At 36.4% G+C, this 21868-nt stretch overlaps 3 protein-coding genes across 6 annotated transcripts; 2 read left to right on the plus strand and 1 right to left on the minus strand.

Moving 5' to 3' along the window:
* Window positions 1-1130: 1130 nt before the first annotated feature.
* LOC149673638 (uncharacterized) lies at window positions 1131-8085 on the minus strand. Its single transcript, XM_089839270.1, has 6 exons — window positions 8022-8085; window positions 7412-7942; window positions 7145-7328; window positions 3911-4438; window positions 3565-3848; window positions 1131-3498 (listed from the first exon to the last, which is right to left on the minus strand). The coding sequence occupies exons 5-6, from the start codon at window positions 3657-3659 to the stop codon at window positions 2946-2948; spliced, it is 648 nt and encodes a 215-aa protein (XP_089695396.1). The 5' UTR covers window positions 3660-3848; window positions 3911-4438; window positions 7145-7328; window positions 7412-7942; window positions 8022-8085; the 3' UTR covers window positions 1131-2945.
* Window positions 7999-10071, plus strand: l(3)73Ah (polycomb group ring finger 3-like lethal (3) 73Ah). Its single transcript, XM_089839269.1, has 7 exons — window positions 7999-8337; window positions 8420-8525; window positions 8591-8743; window positions 8820-8927; window positions 9263-9504; window positions 9599-9679; window positions 9768-10071. Exons 2-7 carry the CDS (start codon window positions 8420-8422, stop codon window positions 9810-9812), a joined length of 735 nt encoding a protein of 244 aa, XP_089695395.1. The 5' UTR covers window positions 7999-8337; the 3' UTR covers window positions 9813-10071.
* Window positions 10072-10126: 55 nt separating this feature from the next.
* On the plus strand, window positions 10127-16309 carry LOC149673640 (galactose mutarotase-like). Of its 4 annotated transcripts, XR_016366894.1 has the most exons (10): window positions 10133-10241; window positions 10830-11048; window positions 11284-11418; window positions 11489-11511; window positions 11572-11784; window positions 11846-11927; window positions 11987-12125; window positions 12876-13056; window positions 15810-15888; window positions 16011-16309. XR_016366894.1 is itself a non-coding variant. In XM_089839267.1 (9 exons), exons 2-9 carry the CDS (start codon window positions 10832-10834, stop codon window positions 13415-13417), a joined length of 1068 nt encoding a protein of 355 aa, XP_089695393.1. In that variant the 5' UTR covers window positions 10127-10241; the 3' UTR covers window positions 13418-13476. The 4 variants fall into 4 exon arrangements, 3 of the variants coding, with proteins under 3 accessions (XP_089695393.1, XP_089695394.1, XP_089695392.1); XM_089839267.1 differs by lacking the exons at window positions 15810-15888; window positions 16011-16309 and adding an exon at window positions 13340-13476 and having other exon boundaries at window positions 10127-10241; window positions 10832-11048; XM_089839268.1 differs by lacking the exons at window positions 15810-15888; window positions 16011-16309 and having other exon boundaries at window positions 12876-13476.
* Window positions 16310-21868: the final 5559 nt, after the last annotated feature.

Here is a 21868-nt window from a genome sequence, read left to right on the forward strand (position 1 = left end):
ATTATAAGTATGCCTGATAAATTTATTTTTAGTTGTAAGCTTACTAATTATAGTTAGCAACTCGCTTCATACCCTCTGAATTAGAGTGTGATTAAATTGCTTTCAATCAAACCCGGTCACGTGACCTATGACGTCATATCACGTGACCTACGACGTCAAACACGTAACCTACGACGTCAGATCACGTGACTAATGACGTCAGATCACGAGACCTATGACGTCAGATCACGTGCCCTATGACGTCGAATCACTTGTCATATGACGTCAGATCATGTGACCTATTCATGTGACCTATGACGTCATATCACGTGACCTACGACGTCAAATCACGTGACCTATGACGTCAGATCACGTGACCTATGACGTCAGTTCACGTGACTAATGATGTCATATCACGTGACCTATGACGTCAGATCACGTGACTAATGATGTCATATCACGTGACCTATGACGTCAGATCACGTGACTAATGACGTCAGATCACGTGACTAATGACGTCACCGAGGTAATTGACTTGTGACGTCACGACAATGTTAATGGTAATAGGTAATGATTGTCTATTCAGTTAGGCCTAGCGTTCATTCATTTAGGCCTAGGGTTCATTCAAATAGGCCTAGCAGTGTTCAGCTATTTGGATTTCGTGTCCGGGGTATGGCGCACCCGAGTCCGCGCATAGGAGCTTTTAGCGCCCCCCGACGTTGGAAATGTATTTGGTTGCAGGCAAAGGTCAGACGGCTCATTTCGTTGCCTGGAAGCAGTCGAAGTCAGACGGCTCATTCTTTGCCTGGAAGCAGTCGAAGTCAGACGGCTCATTCTTTGCCTGGGAGCCGTCGTGGAGGTCGCTTGGAAAAAGCTTTCCAGCTCAGCTGATCGTGATCCCGGCTTTTAAAGTCGATTCTTGAGAGCTCCGCCAGTTCGCTGATCGTTTTTGCCGAGGACGCAAGCTGAATTCGACGCTCTTCAACTTACTTGGCGGCCATTGCTTCGCCTCGTGGTGCTTTAACAGTCCGTAAGCCTAAACTTTACAATAATCCAAACTCATCTAGCTCCCCTTAAATTATTTATTTTATTTCAAATATTTAAATTAATTAGGTAGTGTTAATGTTAGTGAATTTTATTTATTTTATTAAAAATCAAATACCATAAATAAAATTTTACAACGAGATCTTGGACAAGAGAGAATCCCTTAATAATTAGTTTAGGTGCTATTATTATTAACTTTTAAACGGGGTACGTATTTAATTTAGAGATATCGCGACAGATTTTAGGAAATTAAGTCCCGTCGAACACGAGGACGGTTGCCCTAAGCCTAATTAAGCCTTGTCCCATTTAAATTCTAGTTATTTGCGGATACTGTCTGTGGGAATAGTTTTAAAATAAATAAATGGAAGGTTTCCTAAAATTATTTTAAGGGCTATTATTAAATAATTTAGAGATAACGCGACCGATTTTCGAAAATCAAGTCTCGCAGACATAATTTTAAGACACGTGGACGTTTACCCTAAGCCTAAGTTAACCCTTGTCCAATTTCAACTAGAGATTTTATTTGTGGGTTCTACCTGTGGGAATAGTTTTAAATAAATGGCAGGTTTTAATAAAATTAGCTGAGAAGATATTTTAAATTATTATGCTTTTAAAAGGGGCAAGCAATTTAGTTTAAATAAATGTCAAGTTTTCCTAAAATTAATTTAGGGTATATTTTAAATTAATTTCATTATTAAGCTGCGTAATTTAAAATAAATAAATAGAAGGTTTTTCTAAAATTAGTTTAGGGGATGTTTTAAATTATTTCCATTATTAAGTTACATAATTTAATTTTAGATAAAGGGACGGGACGGTTTTCTTAAAACTATTTTCTATACAATTTTAGGAAATAATTAGATAGCGAGAGTATTTAATTCAGGGTGTAAATCACGGTAGTCAAGTCTTTCTTTAATTTAGGGTAGCAATTAGTTGGTGTAGTTCGTCTCGGTTTATCAATTTAACACGCTTTTCTTAAATTTTTAAAATCTGCGAGATTACTATGATAGTAGGCAATAGTTTAATATGAGTTATTAATATGTTTTCATTTATAGATGTGGATGATTTTCTTGATTTTTCTGTCGCTGGTCATTCCGAGACGTATCCTTCCAGATGACATCCTTTGTTCCGATTGACTCAACACGAAGCTGTTCTGGACTTGCTATGTATCATTCCTGATGACATGCTTCGTTGGATTCACGTTACATGTCTTCTGGACTTGCTATGTATCATTCCTGATGACACGCTTCGTTGGATTCACGTTACATGATGTCTTCAGGACTTGCTCTTTCTCTCAGCGGTGACTTAAAGATATGGAAGAAATCATCGAAGCTAGAAGACACAAAATATATCATTTTTACTTGCAAATTTTTCATGTAACCACTTAACTTAATTTTTTTTGCTTGCAAATTTTATTTGTAACTACTTATTATTTTTTTCGCGTTCAAACTTTTAACTTACCAACCTCTTTAATATTTTTTTGTTCGAAATTTTTGTAAACACTTTGGTTTTTTTGTTTTTTATTGAATAAATTTTGCCTTAAACCTCGTTCTTTCTTTTATTTCAACACTTTCGATACTAGGCTTGGTTTCGATTTTTTTTAATCGGGACTTAGGGGGGGTTTTTTTGACCCTTTTTTAGTCCCTTTTAAGCTAAATAATTAAAATACAATGAACAAAAAGCATAAAAAAAAATTTTTTTACAAAAAAATAAAAATTTTTATTAAAAATATTTAAAAATATAAAAATTCATAAAAAAAACACGCAAAAAAGGTCAAAAAAACTACCCTAAGTGTTTTCGACTATTTTTGTTCCTTCCCCAATATCGAAACTTAAATTTTAAACTTATGCTACCACCCCCAAAGTAAGCCTTGCGAGCCCAATTTAAATTTAACAAGCCCCTGTTCAACTCGGGAATCATTAAATTTAAACTAAGGCCCGCTGTGGAGCCCCCAAAACCAGGAAACTTCGTCCTAAGCATGGGATTTCCAATGAAAGTCCACTCGATGATTGAAGTCCTCCAGTCGATGATATAAGTCCTCCAGTCGATGATATAAGTCCTCCAGTCGATGATATAAGTCCTCCAGTCGATGATATAAGTCCTCCAGTCGATGATATAAGTCCTCCAGTCGATGATATAAGTCCTCCAGTCGATGATATAAGTCCTCCAGTCGATGATATAAGTCCTCCAGTCGATGATATAAGTCCTCCAGTCGATGATATAAGTCCTCCAGTCGATGATATAAGTCCTCCAGTCGATGATATAAGTCCTCCAGTCGATGATATAAGTCCTCCAGTCGATGATATAAGTCCTCCAGTCGATGATATAAGTCCTCCAGTCGATGATATAAGTCCTCCAGTCGATGATATAAGTCCTCCAGTCGATGATATAAGTCCTCCAGTCGATGATATAAGTCCTCCAGTCGATGATATAAGTCCTCCAGTCGATGATATAAGTCCTCCACTCGAGAGAATGTTCCTGCGCAAGAGAAATTCTTATTATTATTTAAAGAAAATAGCACATGCATAACTTCAAATTAAATACCTTAATATGAAAATCCAATTGAATATTCTTGCATGATGTAACGTAAAATGTTCGGGCAGAAGACAAATTATTATTATTTGACAAATGCGTGACATTAAACTAAATACCTTAGTATGGGGAAGTAAAATAATACCATAAAAACCTAAGCCTTGATTTAAACCCGCTCAAAATCGTGTTTACTTTTAAAGGACAAAGCGTATAAGCAACCTTCTACCTTAAACATAAATCATAAATTTATTTAGATCCTACAAAACTCCCTCAAAGAGTTGCCAAACGCTTTTCCCCTAAAAATATTTAAAATTAAAATCATAAACTAGATGCCTTAATACCGCAAAGGGAATCTCACCCTTAAAATCCTGATTACGTTCATTATTCTTAAAAGGGAGGGCTAGGACCAGTTTTCACCTATTCCATATTTCAGCATTTTATTCATGTCCTGGCGAAAAAAATCCCTAAAAAAGAAAAGGACACAAGCGCTTTCCTTCTAAGAATAAATATAATAATAAATAATAAACTAAATACCCCAATAATTGCCTACAATGTTTAACAGGCTGTCGAAATAGTCTTTTTGCTAATGAGATTCCCTTTAAACGGATAAAATCAAAGTGTAGACCTGAATTGAGAATGGAATTGTCCCGTTAATATTGCTAAAATTACTATTAATAAGATTTAATTACTTCACTGAGAGCCTAAAATGTCTAAATTGTTTTCCTAGTGAGATTCAGTTTCAACGGATAAAATCAAAGTGTAGACCTGAATTAAGAAAGGAATTGTAATGGGTTCATTGACCTGATTAAAATAGGGTGCATTCGTCAAATAATAATAATTCATTCTAGAATCCAACATAAATTTCTCCTTTGGAAACGGATGATAGCTAAAAAAATAAAAAAATATGTTCAATTCAAACAATATAATACAAAATTAAAATTACTATCAGCTTAAATGGGCACAAGTATTTTGAATAACATTAATTCCACTTTCAAATAAATCATTTAACCTAACTAGAAAGATAAATATTAGTACGGTTTAGGGTCAGTCTTGAAATATTTGTCAATTAAACAATCACTTTGAGTTACTTTTAAACCGACTAAAAGATTGAATAGTAAAACCAGGAATAAATGCAACGCGCGATTAATTAGAAAAATTTAATAAGATTAATTTCAAATATTTTGAATAAGTACGGCATAAATGTGAATCATGAATACTGTGTGCCAAAATAAACTTCTAAATTATTTCCAAGAAGCCATTTGGATACGGCTAACTTGTTACTACACAAATGGTGCTGTTACGGTGAAAACAAATGAGCTTGACAACCCACAGGGCCGGAAATAAGAAAACTTTCGTATAGAACATCTGTCCCCTCCTTTGACTAGAAAATTTATAGGACCTTGTCCACTACTGTGTGCAAAAACTCCGCGTATCTCTAGTAGAACCACAGTTATGAGCCTTCAAAGTTAGGTGTAATTATGGTGGGATGGGGGGGGGCAACTAGGACTATAACATAGTCAAAGGACACCCCCCTATCCCTAGTAGAACCAGAGTTATGAGCCTTCAAAGTTGGGTGTAATTATAGTGTGATGGGGTGGGGCAAATAGGACTATAACATAGTCAAAGGACACCCCAATATCTCTAGTAGAACCAGAGTTATGAGCCTTCAAAGTTGGGTGTAATTATGGTGGGATGGGGGGGCAAATAGGACTATAATATAGTCAAAGGACACCCCAATATCTCTAGTAGAACCAGAGCTATGAGCCTTCAAAGTTGGGTATAATTATGGTGGGATGGGGGGAGCAAATAGGACTATAACATAGTCAAAGGACACCCCATATCTCTAGTAGAACCAGAGTTATGAGCCTTCAAAGTTGGGTGTAATTATGGTGGGATGGGGGGGCAAATAGGACTATAACATAGTCAAAGGACACCCCAATATCTCTAGTAGAACCAGAGCTATGAGCCTTCAAAGTTGGGTATAATTATGGTGGGATGGGGGGCAAATAGGACTATAACGTAGTCAAAGACACCCCAATATCTCTAGTAGAACCAGAGTTATGAGCCTTCAAAGTTGGGTGTAATTATGGTGAGATGGGGGGGGGCAAATATGACTATAACATAGTCAAAGGACACCCCAATGTCTCTAGTAGAACCAGAGCTATGAGCCTTCAAAGTTGGGTGTAATTATGGTGGGATGGGGGGGGGGGCAAATAGGACTATAACATAGTCAAAGGACACCCCATATCTCTAGTAGAACCAGAGTTATGAACCTCCAAAGTTGGGGGTAATTATGGTGGGATGGGGGGAGCAAATAGGACTATAACATAGTCAAAGGACACCCCATATCTCTAGTAGAACCACAGTTATGAGCCTTCAAAGTTGGGTGTAATTATGGTGGATAGGGGGGCAAATAGGACTATAACATAGTCAAAGGACACCCCCATATCTCTAGTAGAACCAGAGTTATGAAGCCCCAAAGTGGGTGGAATGCTATACCTATGGAGGGGGTACAGGGTTCGTACAAAATTTTTGGAATGAAATTCCCTGACTTTTCCAGGTTTTCCCTGACCATATGCAATAACTTACAAGGCGTAAATATATGAAAACCAATCTAAATCCACTCGAATAATTTTTGCACGAGTTGTCATTGTTATAAAGATAAGCCAATTAATTCGTTTAATTTTAACCATAAGTAAATCATAAATAACCGGAGCGAGCGAAGCGAGCTCCGCGAATTTGGGGTTCTGCTCAAGTCCCAGACAACAGATTTTTGGTCACCCTTAAACTGTTATCCAGACTATCAATTTCCCACCAATATATTTTTCCCTGACTTTTTAGGCCCATTTTCAATTTCCCTGACTTTTCCAGGTCGTGTACGAACCCTGGGGTATGTTTGTGAACATTTTGCTTAATTACTCGGCCCCTGTTTGTCGTAACCCTGGGTTTCTAATATGGTTGGATTGGGGGGGGGCAAATAGGACTATAACATACTCAAAGGACAAAAACGACTTAACTCCTTTGACTAGAAAATTTATAGGACATTGTCCACTGGAGTGTGCAAAAATAGTATCGCGTGTTCATGGTTAAGCTATCAAAACTTTGGGAAAATTTATGGTCAAACCGGCTAGTGACCCCCTTAGTTTTTAAAAATAGTATGGGACATTTTAAAATGTTATTGGACAATGTGTCCCGTGCTTATTTCCGGCCCTAGACACCCACATTTACACCAATAGATTTGTTAATTGAAAACATAGTTACTTAGAAAGCTCACTTTGGTGTTAATACATCTGCCGTTAAAGGTTTTCTACTTGCTTCAGTTAAGGGCAATACAGCCAATAACCAAAGCAACAAAAGTGCATTAGTTATTTAGAACTACGGAGTTCCAAATAACTACCATTATGTTCGGTAACCAATATATAAAATCAACTAAGGCTATGTTTTCTTCAAACAGACAATGGTCGTAATTAACAAACCTATTTGGCACGGTTAAGATACATTTTCCATTTGAAACGCTTAATTTCCATTCGGTCGCGATAAAACTTTGGTATTTAATCTAAATTAGCCCTTAAAATATAAATAAAATATTTACCTGGTAAGATCTCTTATACCACTACTGAAAGAGGCAACAGCTTCCTTGAATCCGTGGTGCCAACGTGGTCCCGTAAGCCTTGGTAATAGTAGCACCAGCCAGTGGTGCCAAGCAACGTGAAGCCTTGGTCGTAGTTAACAAACGTATTTTGGCACGGTTGACCATAAATTTTCCACTTCCAACGCTTAATTTCCGATCGGTTGCGATAAAACTTTGTTATTTAATCAAAATTAACCCTTAAAATATAAATAAAATCAAAATATTTACCAGCAAAGATCGGACAGAAAATCGCAGCAGCCAGTTCTAACGGAAAACGCCCCCAAAAATAACCTAGAAATTCCAGGCTTATTGTGTCCAAACACGGACCACTAGATGGCGCTGCTGAAGTTAGGCAGACTTCAAAATATGGCGGGAGCGTGCGTTTCAATTTTATTGTTTCTATTTTCTAATATAATTAATAATTTAGTTAATTATAATTTACTAATGTCTTCTAAACAGCCCAAAACACTTTTCTCCACTTTTAAAAAGTGGTACTGGAGTTTATGGATTCCTATAGCTGGAAAAACCACCCTATAAACATGTTTGTCTAATAGGTCGAAACCTGAAATCATAATAATTAAACTAATTCCTATGAAAGTTAATTCATTTTGCAGGGGATCCAGTTTTACGTTGATCTAGATCAAATAAAATTAAAAGTGTAACATATTCCAAAATCTTTGTTTGTTTTTGGCCTAATTATTCCTGTTGTAATGAAGAAAGAAGATGCTATAGGTTTAGCCGCCCCACAAAGAGGTTGTCCTGTAAGAATAATCACAAGTCTCATTAAAATTTCAGGTCATTTGGATGAATAGGACAAAGGATCTGTCCAAAAACCTACCTCCTCCCATAGAACTTAATGTTAATTTTGTGTTCCTTCGAACTCCCCACCAATATTCCAAAAGTCGTACTTTTTGGCCGATTGAATAGCGCGAGCAGCTTGTGTTGTCGAGTGCGTGATCGAGTGGGCTATGGTTTTGAGGAAGCTAGTAACTTCCGAAAATAATTTACGGAATTTAATAAACGCGTTTAACCATCCAAGGTTTAACTTTAACCAAATTACAAGGAAGGATTACGTTTGAATGTTTCTATTTACGGTAAATATTTTCATCAAAATCAATCGGGATAAAGGAAAAAAGCGGGCGTGATTCCGCGAGGTGAGTTATTGACCAAGGCTTAGGTGTTTTCATTTTCATTTTCTACAAATTAATTTTAATTAAGTTCGTGGTTTAAATTTAGATGGAACGGCGGATTAGGCTAAAAACTCTGAATCCCCATATCACGTGTAAAATTTGTAAAGGTTATTTCATTGACGCGACAACTGTGACAGAATGCCTTCATACTTGTAAGTACGATTATGACTTTGTTTGTAGCAAATGGTTAATGCTATACCATGGTTATGGTGGCTAGTTTGTAAGAGTTGTTTGGTGAAGCATTTGGAAGACAACAATACTTGCCCTTCCTGCGAAATTGTGATCCATCAAAGTCATCCCTTGCAGTATATCAGCTACGATAGAACTATGCAGGACATAGTATTCAAACTAGTACCATCATTACAAACGAGTAAGTGATTTTAAAGACTATCTAAATTATCATCATACTCTCGAATATTTACGTTATTGGATGATATCTATCTCAGATGAAACTAAAAGAGAACGTGAATTTTATAAGAAACGAGGGTTGCCTTATCCAAAAAATGCATTGGGATTACCTATTCAACCAGGAGAAACGACAAAAAATCAAAGAGGTAAGAAGATCCCTTATTTTTTCATTGTTCCTGAGCCTAAACTGAAACTAGTAGGGTTGCCATAGGTTAGGGAAATTTAAAAATGGACAAAAAAGGTCAGGGTAAATCAGGGATTTTAAAAATAGGCCCAAAAGTTCATGGAAAAAATTGGGAAATTTAAAAATAGGTCATTAAATTTAAAAATTGGCCAAAAAAGTCACGGGAAAAATCAGGAAACTTCAAAAATAAGCCTAATACTTCAATGAAAAGTCAAGAAATTTAAAAATAGACTATAAAAGATTAGGAATAAGTCAGGAAATTAAAAAATAGGCCAATTATGAAAAATATTTTTTCAGGTTTAGCTTCAAATGGTGAGAAAGAGGGTAACTGCGGAGCTCAAGCTTCGTCTTCAAAAGAAGAAGATGCCAATTATCACAGGACAGATGAGCAAGTCAATATCCTCCTAGAATCACAGAACAATGGCACGCTCAAACCTATGAAAAGGAAATTCATTAGATGCTCCGCCCAGGCAACCGTCACTCACCTCAAAAAATTCATTGCCAAAAAACTTTACAATAATTTAGACAAGTACAAAGAGGTAAGTTACTTCAGGGAAAATTTAGGAGGGAATTTGAATCTGAAAATTAGATCAAACAAAGTCAAATTGCGACAACTTTTATTATTCTAAAAAGGTTGACATATTATGTAATGAAGAAATCCTAGGGAAAGATCACACGTTAAAGTTTGTTTGCGTCACACGTTGGAGATTTAAGGTTTGTTCTCTTAACTTCATTGGAAAAAAAAATTTAAAATTTGCATTAGACACAAATTAAACTAATTATTTTTAATTTTGTTGATTAGGATCCACCCCTAAGACTTTTCTATCGACCCAGAATTGATTTGTGACCAATTCCCTCCCCCCTTTTGTAAATATCAAATAAAATAACAATTAAAAAACAATTGCCTTTGTACAAAAAAACAACAATAAGTCTGAAAAGAAAGAAAAGAATTTAAATACAGACTTCATTCTCCCTTTAAATGTTTAAAAAGGCAATTAACAAGGCGTAAATACAATTAAAATAAAATAAAAAAAAAAACATGTTGTACAGTTGTTTTCCAAAGAATATGTTTAATGTTTTGTCCAAATAAATGATTTTTATATTAATGTAATTTTTATTCTCTTATCAAATTAAATAACCTTGAGATCTGGGAGGAGTTTAAGTTTTGCTGATATAGAAAGCAGATGGTTTGTAACTTTGGGAGAGAGTTCACTCTTTGTTAAGGGAATAAGTCCTAAGCCTAACTCTTCTAACAATTGTGAGCTAATTATTAAAGGTATGGAAATTAAACCTTAATTATTAACCTATTCTGTACTGAAACTGGACCTTTAAAATTTTAAAGCGCCTATTTATTTACCTAAAGCACCTTTTAGTATTACGAGACTATTCCTTTAAAATTCCACAACTGGCACGACACCAATTTACCTGTTTTGAAACTCTACCTTTAGATTTCTTAAGTCCCTTATTATATTAAGCCAAAAACCCCATTTATGCGTCTTTGGATTGTACCTTTAAAATTTCTACACCCCAATGACCCATTTACGTGGTTAGATACTGTATCTATAAATTTCTATATCTGAGGCCCCATTTGCGCGTCTTGAGACTGTACCTTTAGAATTCTAAAGTTCATTATGTGTTATTCTAAAACCTTAAACTTCATTTACGCGTCTTGAGACTGCACCTTTTAAAATCTAAAGCTCCCTATTTTAATTCTCTTGAATCGTGACACTGGCCCTTTAGAAATTAAAGTCGTGTTTACACGGATCTCTCTCTTTTTTATTTTTTTTTTTTATTTTTTTTGTTTTCAAATAATAACCAACTTTATCGGAACCGATCTCAAGTTGATTTAAACATTTGTTGTTAGATATGTCTGTAACAATTACCGAGGACGTTTTTGGACGTCTGGAGTTAATGGGAGAAAATGGCAACAACGAATCGCGTAACATCAAACGGTTCACGTTGCAAAATGAAAACGGGATGATTGTTCAAATCATCAATTACGGCGCAACAATCACGTCTATTAAAGTCCCGGACAAGAATGGACATATTGATGACGTCGTCCTGGGTTTCGATACCATACAAGGTAGGCGAGGAATGACGTATTTTATGGACAGCCCCTTTTCAAGTGATAGTAGCGTTTAATTTCCATTAACGTAAGGTTTTGTGGGTTAATTTAAAATAGTTGAAAATGCGAAAACTAAACCCAATAAGATAATTTGGTTATATGAAAATCGATGTAGAAACAAATCTATGCTACCAGAAGTCTATAATTCTATTATCCCCTTCTGATGCTACTATCCCTTTTTTAATTTTCACAGAATACCAGGCAGCACCGTATTATTTTGGAGCTACAATTGGTCGTTTTTGCAACCGTATTGCCGGCGGGATCTTTCGAATTGGTACCAAAGAGTTTCAATTAACCAGAAACGAGAATGGGGTCAACCATCTTCATGGTAAGGTGGTAATTTTTTTCTTTCTAAATTCTATCATACTTCGTAATTAAATACTAATATTTAATTATAGGCGGTTCTAAAGGCTTTGATAAGGTCAGAGGTTAAAGTTAATTCCTATTTCTAGAAACACAACTACTTTAATTATTCACGCAGGTGATTTGGGAAGGTGACCGTCACGGAGATGGGGTCGTTTTGACCTATCGAAGTTTGTCAGGGGAAGAAGGGTACCCTGGTGACGTCACCGCGACTGTTGTTTATTCACTAAGCTCCCGTAATGAACTTAAAATGGACTACAAAGTTGCGGAGATGACCGAAGTGACCCCTATCAACTTGACCAATCATTCCTATTTCAATTTGGCTGGACATGTACATCACGAAAACCGTCACAATACGGTATCATGGGAAGTAATTTTTATTTTTCAAACAGGGGTTTGGTTCTCTTCGTCGACATATACTTCAAATTGAGGCTGATCATTACTTACCAGTCAACGACGCGCTTATTCCCACTGGTAAAACAACCTTGTAATTCCAAACTGGTCCCTGGACCAATCGTAATTGTTGAATTTAGGGGAAAGACGATCTGTTGAAGGAACAGTCTTCGATCTACGGCGAGGAATACGATTGGACAACTTGGACGGCATTGCCGGTGGCGGGTACGACCACAATTTCTGTCTTCCAACAAGTCAACCTCTTCAATTGGCCGCCAAGTAAGTTGTCATAAGTAACGTAACAACAATAAGTATGACACTCACTCAATGAAAAAACGATAATGAAGGTTTGGTAAATTCCGAGTAAAACCAGAAGTATATAATACTTCTCTTCGAGAGAAGTGTACCACAAAGCGGGGCAAGTGTAACGTCACTCTTTCCAACATCGGAACATTTAGAGCAAGGTTACTAAAACGAATCACATACGCGATAAATAGTTCCCTCATCATTACTCTATTAGCGTTTAAATATTTGACAAGACGCGCTTGCGTATTTTTGTCCCACGTCACGACGAGGTTTGTGGGATGATTGCTGGGGATTTAGTGCCAAACAATTATAGAATTCATCTTACGGTGCGATGCCCATTTGTAGTTTGATGAGCGGGAAAGCAAACTAAAAGGGTGAGCCTCTGAAGAATGACGTTACATAACTAAAGCATTAAGAGGATACAGAGTGTCATCCTTCTTCTATTATCCCCTTCTGGTAAAACTTGATATTCGCCAAACAACTTGTTAAATAATGTTCTTGCCAATGAAAACTAGCTTTCGTTAAAAGGATTAACTATAGGGTGAGCTAGGTTAGGACTACTAATTATAAACACCAAGGTGTAACATGTAAGAGTTGTCCAGAACTAGGCCTGGCTTGTCTATAACGTTTTATCCTTACGCGTGCGTACCATACTTGTCCTTATTTCGTTACTTATGTGAAGCGATTATTTTTTTCTCTCTCTTTCTCTCTCTCTTTGTGAAGAGTCTTGGAAGAGACGAGTGGAAGGAGTTTACGCGTATTGACAACTCAACCTGGTGTTCAGTTCTACACGTCCAACTTTTTGCCCAGTGATGAGTCTCTAGTCGGGAAAGAGTCGGCTCCTTATAAGCGACACTCGGCTTTTTGTTTGGAAACGCAAAATTACCCCGACACTGTAAATAAAGTAAGTGCATTTTGAACGTGACCCCATGACGCGTAATTACCTTTATAGACCATTTCGGAAACTGCTTAGAGAGAAACCAATACAGAGGGGCGAGGACGCCATTGAGGTATTATCCCTCGCGCCCTCAAGCAACTCCAGGCGGAGCCTGAGTTCTCTACACCCGGGACGCTAGCTGCCTCTAGCGGTGCTTCTTAACGAGAGAGGAGAATCCCCCTATGGCGGCCTCGCCTCTGTGTGTTGGTTTCTCTGTAGGCAATTTCCGAAATTGTCTATTGATTTTCAGAAAAACTTTCCCGATTGCTTGTATGGACCTGGCCAATGCTACGAACATACAACTATTTACCATTTCTCAACCTCTTAACTTTAATTACTAATTAATGTTGATTAAATGTTATATTTTACAACACATATTCTAAACGATTTTTCAAGTGATTCTAGTCCATTTTCCAAAGAATTTGTTGAGGAAAATTTTTGCTTAGATTCGCTTAGCTTCGCTTAGATTCGCTTAGCTTCGCTTAGCTTAGCTTCGCTTAGCTTCGCTTAGCTTCGCTTAGATTCGCTTAGCTTCGCTTAGCTTAGCTTCGCTTAGCTTCGCTTAGCTTCGCTTAGATTCGCTTAGCTTCGCTTAGCTTAGCTTCGCTTAGCTTCGCTTAGATTAGCTTAGATTCGCTTAGCTCAGCTTAGCTTAGATTCGCTTAGATTCGCTTAGATTCGCTTAGATTCGCGTAGCTTCGCTTCGTTTAGCTTAGATTCGCTTAGATTCGCTTCGCTTAGCTTAGATTCGCTTAGATTCGCTTAGCTTCGCTTCGCTTAGCTTAGATTCGCTTAGATTCTATTAGCTTCGCTTAGATTCGCTTACATTCGCTTAACTTAGATTCGCTTAGATTCGCTTAGCTTCGCTTAGATTCGTTTAGCTTCGTTTAGCTTCGTTTAGCTTTTAGCTTTTAGCTTTTAGCTAGAGTGGCTTAGAGTGGCTAGTGTGGTTTAGAGTGGTTTAGAGTGGCTTAGAGTGGTTTAGAGTGGCTTAGAGTGGTTTAGAGTGGCTTAGAGTGGTTTAGAGTGGCTTAGAGTGGCTAGAGTGGCTTAGAGTGGCTAGTGTGGTTTAGAGTGGTTTAGAGTGGCTTAGAGTGGTTTAGAGTGGCTTAGAGTGGTTTAGAGTGGCTTAGAGTGGCTAGAGTGGCTTAGAGTGGCTAGTGTGGTTTAGAGTGGTTTAGAGTGGCTTAGAGTGGTTTAGAGTGGCTTAGAGTGGTTTAGAGTGGCTTAGAGTGGTTTAGAGTGGCTTAGAGTGGCTAGAGTGGCTTAGAGTGGCTAGAGTGGTTTAGAGTGGTTTAGAGTGGTTTAGAGTGGCTTAGAGTGGTTTAGAGTGGCTTAGAGTGGTTTAGAGTGGCTTAGAGTGGCTAGAGTGGTTTAGAGTGGTTCAGAGTGGCTAGAGTGGTTTAGAGTGGCTAGAGTGGTTTAGAGTGACTTAGAGTGACTTAGAGTGGCTTAGAGTGACTTAGAGTGGCTTAGAGTGGTTTAGAGTGGCTAGAGTTTAGCTTCGTTTAGCTTCGTTTAGCTTTTAGCTTTTAGCTTCGTTTAGCTTCGTTTAGCTTTTAGCTTTTAGCTTCGTTTAGCTTTTAGCTTTTAGCTTCGTTTAGCTTTTAGCTTTTAGCTTCGTTTAGCTTTTAGCTTTTAGCTTTTAGCTTCGTTTAGCTTTTAGCTTTTAGCTTCGTTTAGCTTTTAGCTTTTAGCTTCGTTTAGCTTTTAGCTTTTAGCTTCGTTTAGCTTTTAGCTTTTAGCTTCGTTTAGCTTTTAGCTTTTAGCTAGAGTGGCTAGTGTGGTTTAGAGTGGTTTAGAGTGGCTTAGAGTGGCTAGAGTGGCTAGAGTGGTTTAGAGTGGTTTAGAGTGGCTTAGAGTGGTTTAGAGTGGCTTAGAGTGGTTTAGAGTGGCTTAGAGTGGCTAGAGTGGTTTAGAGTGGTTAGAGTGGTTTAGAGTGGCTTAGAGTGGCTAGTGTTGTTTAGAGTGGCTTAGAGTGGTTTAAAGTGGCTAGAGTGGTTTAGAGTGGCTTAGAGTGGCTTAGAGTGGGTTAGAGTGGTTTAGAGTGGTTAAGCTTCGTTTAGCTTCGTTTAGCTTTCCCGATTGCTTGTATGGACCTGGCCAATGCTACGAACATACAACTATTTACCATTTCTCAACCTCTTAACTGTAATTACTAATTAATGTTGATTAAATGTTATATTTTACAACACATATTCTAAACGATTTTTCAAGTGATTCTAGTCCATTTTCCAAAGAATTTGTTGAGGAAAATTTTTGCTTAGATTCGCTTAGCTTCGCTTAGATTCGCTTAGCTTAGCTTAGCTTAGCTTAGATTCGCTTAGCTTCGCTTAGCTTAGATTCGCTTAGCTTAGCTTAGCTTAGCTTAGATTCGCTTAGCTTCGCTTAGCTTAGATTCGCTTAGCTTCGCTTAGCTTAGATTCGCTTAGATTCGCGTAGCTTCGCTTCGTTTAGCTTAGATTCGCTTCGCTTAGCTTAGATTCGCTTAGATTCGCTTAGCTTCGCTTAGCTTAGCTTCGCTTAAATTCGCTTCGCTTAGCTTAGCTTCGCTTAGCTTAGATTCTTTTAGATTCGCTTAGCTTAGCTTCGCTTTACTGTTTCTTCTCCTAATTTGCGGATAAATTTTACACGAACTTTTTCCTACCTCCAAAGGGGAAAGGGGGAAATATATTTCTATTTCTATTACTACTTTACTTGAGGAAAGTACATTCCCAAAGGTCTAAGCAACAAACGGTTAGAGAATTCAAGGTGCGATGCCCATCTGAAGTTTGATGAGCGGGAGAACAAACAAAAAGGGTGAGTCTGGGAAGAATCATGCTACGCTGTTTAGGATTCACGCTTTTTTCGGTGTTTTTCGAATCCTCTCAAACACGCATCTTTCATCAGAGAAAATGAGATTATTCTGATCTGATTTTCAGAATCTGGATACAGGAACAATCCATGCTAATACTTCAGTTTCCAGCCGAAAACGTTGTTTTCCATCCAAGAACCCCAATTCCTGGAAGCGTGGGAAAACTTTGTACTTTATGTTAAGCTGCTTAAAATTTGTTAATAACAGAAAAAAAATTCAGAATCTGGACGAAACATTCATTCATTTCAATAAATTATTGTATCATTTTTTTATTATTTATAATAAAGCCAAATGTAATATCCTAATATTGAAATATATGTCTTATTTTTGAAAATAAAAATTTGCATTAATATTCATAAATCTGGATGATAAAATCATTTTTCTTTATAAGCTTACTAAAGTGGCTGTGGTTTAGAAAACGGGGTCACATACATTCAAAAACATCATATCCTTTGAATTAGACGCACTATATTAGAATTATTTAAAGTGCTTTCTCAACAGAATAGAGTAGAAATATAGTAACGCAAAACAAACATGAATTTTATTAATGAAACACAAAACTTATTGGCCCAATACGTTATAAGTTACCGATTCACTGACAAATATTGAAGCATAAAATAGCTACTTAATTCATAAGACAAGACAATTAGCAACAACAATAATCCACTCCATGATTATGGACTTCTGAATTTCAAACTGCCAGACGATACGTAATGGTCACGTGACCTTTGACGTCACAATTACCTAATGGTCACGTGACCTTTGACGTCACAATTACGTAATCGTCACGTGACCTTTGACGTCAGAATTACGTAATGGTCACGTGACCTTTGACGTCAGATCACGTGACCTATGACGGCATATGACGTCAGATCACGTGACTTAAGACGACAGATCACGTGACCGGATATGACGTCAGATCACGTGACCTATGACGTCAGATCACGTGACCTATGACGTCAGATCACGTGACCTATGACGTCACTGAGGTAATTGATTTGTGACGTCACGACATATGTTAATGGTAATAGGTAATGACTATCCATTCAGTACACCAAGCCCTCATTCATTTAGTAGGCCTAGCCTTCATTCATTTAGGCCTAACGTTCATTCATTTAGTAGGCCTAGCGGTGTTCAGCTATTTGAATTTCGTGCCTGGCATATGGCGCACCCGAGTCTGCGCATAGGAGCTTTTAGCGCCCCCCGACGTTCGAAAATTACTTAGTTGTTCGTTACGGGTCAGTCGGCTCATTTGGTTCCTGTAACCCGACGAGGAGGTCGCTTGGAAAAACTTTTCCGTCTCAGTTCATCGTTACCCGTCAGCCGGTTCACTCGTACCTGGAAGCCGACGAGGAGGTCGCTTGGAGAAACCTTTCCCGCTCAGCCCATCGTGACCCCGGCTTTTGAAGTTGATTCTTGATCGTTCCGCCATTTCGCTGATAGTTTTTCCCGAGGATGCAAGCTGAATTCGAAGCTCTTCAATTTCCTTGGCGGCCATTGCTTGGCCTCGTGGTGCTTTAACAGTCCGTAAGCCTAACTTTACGATAATCCAAACTCATCTAGCCCCCCTTAAATTATTTATTTTATTTCAAGCATTTAAATTAATTAGGTAGTGTTAAATGTTGGTGAATTTTATTTATTTATTAAATATGAAGTACCACAAATAAAATTTTACAACGAGATGCTCGACAAGAGAGAATCCCATAATAATTAGTTTAGGATCTATTATAATAAGCTATTAAACGGGTACGTAATTAATTTAGAGATAACGCGAATGATTTTCGGAAATCACGTCCCGCCGAGAGAATTTTAGAACACGAGGCCAGTTACCCTAAGCCTTATCCCATTTAAAGCCTAGTTATTTACGGGGTCTGTCTGTGGGAATAGTTTTAAAATAAATAGCGGGACTTCCTAAAATTAATGTAGGAGCTATTGTTAATTAATTTAGAGATAAAGCGACAGATTTTCGGACATCGGGTTCCGCAGAGAAAATTTTATGACACGAGGACAGTTGCCCTAAGCCTTATCCCATTTCGACTTAAGTTTTTATTTATGGGTTCTACCTGTGGCAATAGTTTTAAATAAATAAATAATAATAATAATAATTTAACTTAAAATTAAATGGCAGGTTTCCTAAAATTATGTTATTTAATTCGGGGTGGCAATTAGTCGATGGCAATTGGTCTCTCTCTCTAAATTTAGTAGCCAGTTTTTTAATTAAGGACGGCCCAAAAGTAGGCAATAGATGTGTTATTAATATTTTCATTTATAGATGCAGCTGATATTCTTTGATTTTTCTGTCGCTGGTCATTCCGAGACTTGTAATTCCTGATGACATCCGTTGTTGGATTGACGTTGCACGATGACTTCCGCTGTTCTGGACTTGCTACGTATTATTCCTGATGACAAGCTTTGTTGGATTCCGTTACACGATGTCTTCTTCCGGACTTGCTATCCCTCTCAACATTGACCCGAATATACGGAGAAAATCCTCGAAGCTAGAAGATACAAAATACATCTTTTTTTCTTCCAAATTTTACATGTAACCACTTATTATTTTTTTTGCGTTCAAATTTTAACTTACAAAACACTTTAATAATTTTTTTATTCAAAATTTTTGTAAACACTTGGTTTTTTGGTTTGTTATTAAATAAATTTTGCCTTAAACCTCGTTCTTTCTTTTACTTAATTTCTTTCGATACTAGACTTGGTTTCGATTTTTTAATGTCTGGACTTAGGGGGGTTTCTTTAGGGCCCTTTTTTCCGTTTTTTTCCTTAAACAAGCTTAAAAAAGCAGATAAAATCCTAATATTTTACTCTAAAAGTCAAGAAAAATAAAAAAAGCAGCCTAATATTGTTAATAAAACGTAAAAAGGGCCCTAAAAAACCCCCCTAAGTCCAGACCTTAAAAAATTCAAGCCACCCCCCACATCGAAACAAATTCAAGAAAACAAAGAACGTGACCCATGGTAAAATTTATTCAACATGAAAAAAACAATTGAGGTGTATACAAAAATTGTCTACAAAAAATAATTTAAAGAGTTCAGTAAATATAAGTTTGACCGCGAAAGATTAAATTAATTACTTAAAAATGAAATTGAATCAATTATTTTTAAATCTTCACTATAATTATCCAGATCAGCTGCAAGCCCTCGTGTATCGCAATTCCAAGAAATATCTCATCTAACAGCGGATTAACTTCATAAGTCCACTGAACGTTGAAATCATCTACTAGGAAACGTCTGACTGATCGGCAACAGCAGAAAAACTTTCGCGTCTAAAAATTAAAATATATTAATAACAAATATTAAACCATTGCCTCATTAGAATTGAAGGGTAACTTTAAGCCTAACAAATTTATAATTAACCTAAATAATCCCATTTATTTCAATAATTAATGAAAAACCTGTCCTTTGTTTATGGCGATATATTACTAAAATAATAACGCTTGAGAATCGACGCTAAATTTCTTAAGCCTTGTCTAAGTTGAACTTAACCTCGTGATGGTGGTTAATTTAAACTATTTTTAAAGAGACTGAATTTGCTATCAATAATAATAATTAACTACCAATTAATTCTGCCTATTTTATTAAAATAATACTATGGATTATTAAAAGCTTACTCTTGTTGCGCATTAAGAAGTGTGTTCATTCCAACGTGACCTCGATAAATTGATTCCAAAAGCGATTTCAATGGCGGCAAAGATCTCTAGATTCTGGACTGATTCCTTGACGGAAAGAGAGAAATGGCTGATCGTCTACGAGAGGCGTGATTCTTTGTTTTGGATGACTTCAAAATTCACGAACACGTGAAATACAAGAGCAGAGCAGCAAACGATCTTGACTCCACGATGCCGATTAAAGAAAGAACTTTCGGGTACTCCAGTAGAACCAAAAGCGGACGAAATTCAAGCCGAACACGGTAGAGAGGCAGCATAATCATCAATGAAAAGAACTGGTAGGCCAATCGAGGGCGTAAATTTTTTTTCAAAAAATTAAGACGTCTACAATGATAGTATAACGTTGTCAGACCAACTCTTTTCTCTCCTGAATAGACCTAAAAAAGGAATAAAACAAACAGTATAAGTGTGAAAACTTATATTTTTATTAGACGTTGTGTAAAGTGATATTAAAAAGGTTATTTCGAAGGAGATATTTTTTATTATTGGAGAAATATCTATTATAAAAATATCTCTTTCGAAATAACCTTATTATTGTAAAAATATCTATAATAATATCCTTTTTTAGGTCTATTCAGGAGAGAAAAGAGTTGGTCTGACAACGTTATACTATCATTGTAGACGTCTTAATTTTTTTGAAAAAAAATTTACGCCCTCGATTGGCCTACCAGTTCTTTTCATTGATGATTATGCTGCCTCTCTACCGTGTTCGGCTTGAATTTCGTCCGCTTTTGGTTCTACTGGAGTACCCGAAAGTTCTTTCTTTAATCGGCATCGTGGAGTCAAGATCGTTTGCTGCTCTGCTCTTGTATTTCACGTGTTCGTGAATTTTGAAGTCATCCAAAACAAAGAATCACGCCTCTCGTAGACGATCAGCCATTTCTCTCTTTCCGTCAAGGAATCAGTCCAGAATCTAGAGATCTTTGCCGCCATTGAAATCGCTTTTGGAATCAATTTATCGAGGTCACGTTGGAATGAACACACTTCTTAATGCGCAACAAGAGTAAGCTTTTAATAATCCATAGTATTATTTTAATAAAATAGGCAGAATTAATTGGTAGTTAATTATTATTATTGATAGCAAATTCAGTCTCTTTAAAAATAGTTTAAGTTAACCACCATCACGAGGTTAAGTTCAACTTAGACAAGGCTTAAGAAATTTAGCGTCGATTCTCAAGCGTTATTATTTTAGTAATATATCGCCATAAACAAAGGACAGGTTTTTCATTAATTATTGAAATAAATGGGATTATTTAGATTAATTATAAATTTGTTAGGCTTAAAGTTACCCTTCAATTCTAATGAGGCAATGGTTTAATATTTGTTATTAATATATTTTAATTTTTAGACGCGAAAGTTTTTCTGCTGTTGCCGATCAGTCAGACGTTTCCTAGTAGATGATTTCAACGTTCAGTGGACTTATGGAGTTAATCCGCTGTTAGATGAGATATTTCTTGGAATTGCGATACACGAGGGCTTGCAGCTGATCTGGATAATTATAGTGAAGATTTAAAAATAATTGATTCAATTTCATTTTTAAGTAATTAATTTAATCTTTCGCGGTCAAACTTATATTTACTGAACTCTTTAAATTATTTTTTGTAGACAATTTTTGTATACACCTCAATTGTTTTTTTCATGTTGAATAAATTTTACCGTGGGTCACGTTCTTTGTTTTCTTGAATTTGTTTCGATGTGGAGGGTGGCTTGAATTTTTTAAGGTCTGGACTTAGGGGGGTTTTTTTTAGGGCCCTTTTTAGGCTTTTTTTACGTTTTATTAACAATATTAGGCTGCTTTTTTATTTTTCTTGACTTTTAGAGTAAAATATTAGGATTTTATCTGCTTTTTTAAGCTTGTTTAAGGAAAAAAACGGAAAAAAGGGCTCTAAAAAAACCCCCTTAAGTCCAGACATTAAAAAATCGTAACCAAGTCTAGTATCGAAAGAAATTAAGTAAAAGAAAGAACGAGGTTTAAGGCAAAATTTATTCAATAACAAATAAAAAAACCAAGTGTTTACAAAAATTTTGAACAAAAAAAAAAAATCGTAACCAAGTCTAGTATCGAAAGAAATTAAGTAAAAGAAAGAACGAGGTTTAAGGCAAAATTTATTCAATAACAAATAAAAAAACCAAGTGTTTACAAAAATTTTGAACAAAAAAATTATTAAAGTGTTTTGTAAGTTAAAATTTGAACGCAAAAAAAATAATAAGTGGTTACATGTAAAATTTGGAAGAAAAAAAGATGT

This window comes from Phalangium opilio, unplaced genomic scaffold (assembly GCF_054372755.1).
Source record: "Phalangium opilio isolate 3A_F unplaced genomic scaffold, DU_Popi_V2 ptg000048l_1, whole genome shotgun sequence".
Classification (NCBI taxonomy): domain Eukaryota; kingdom Metazoa; phylum Arthropoda; class Arachnida; order Opiliones; family Phalangiidae; genus Phalangium; species Phalangium opilio.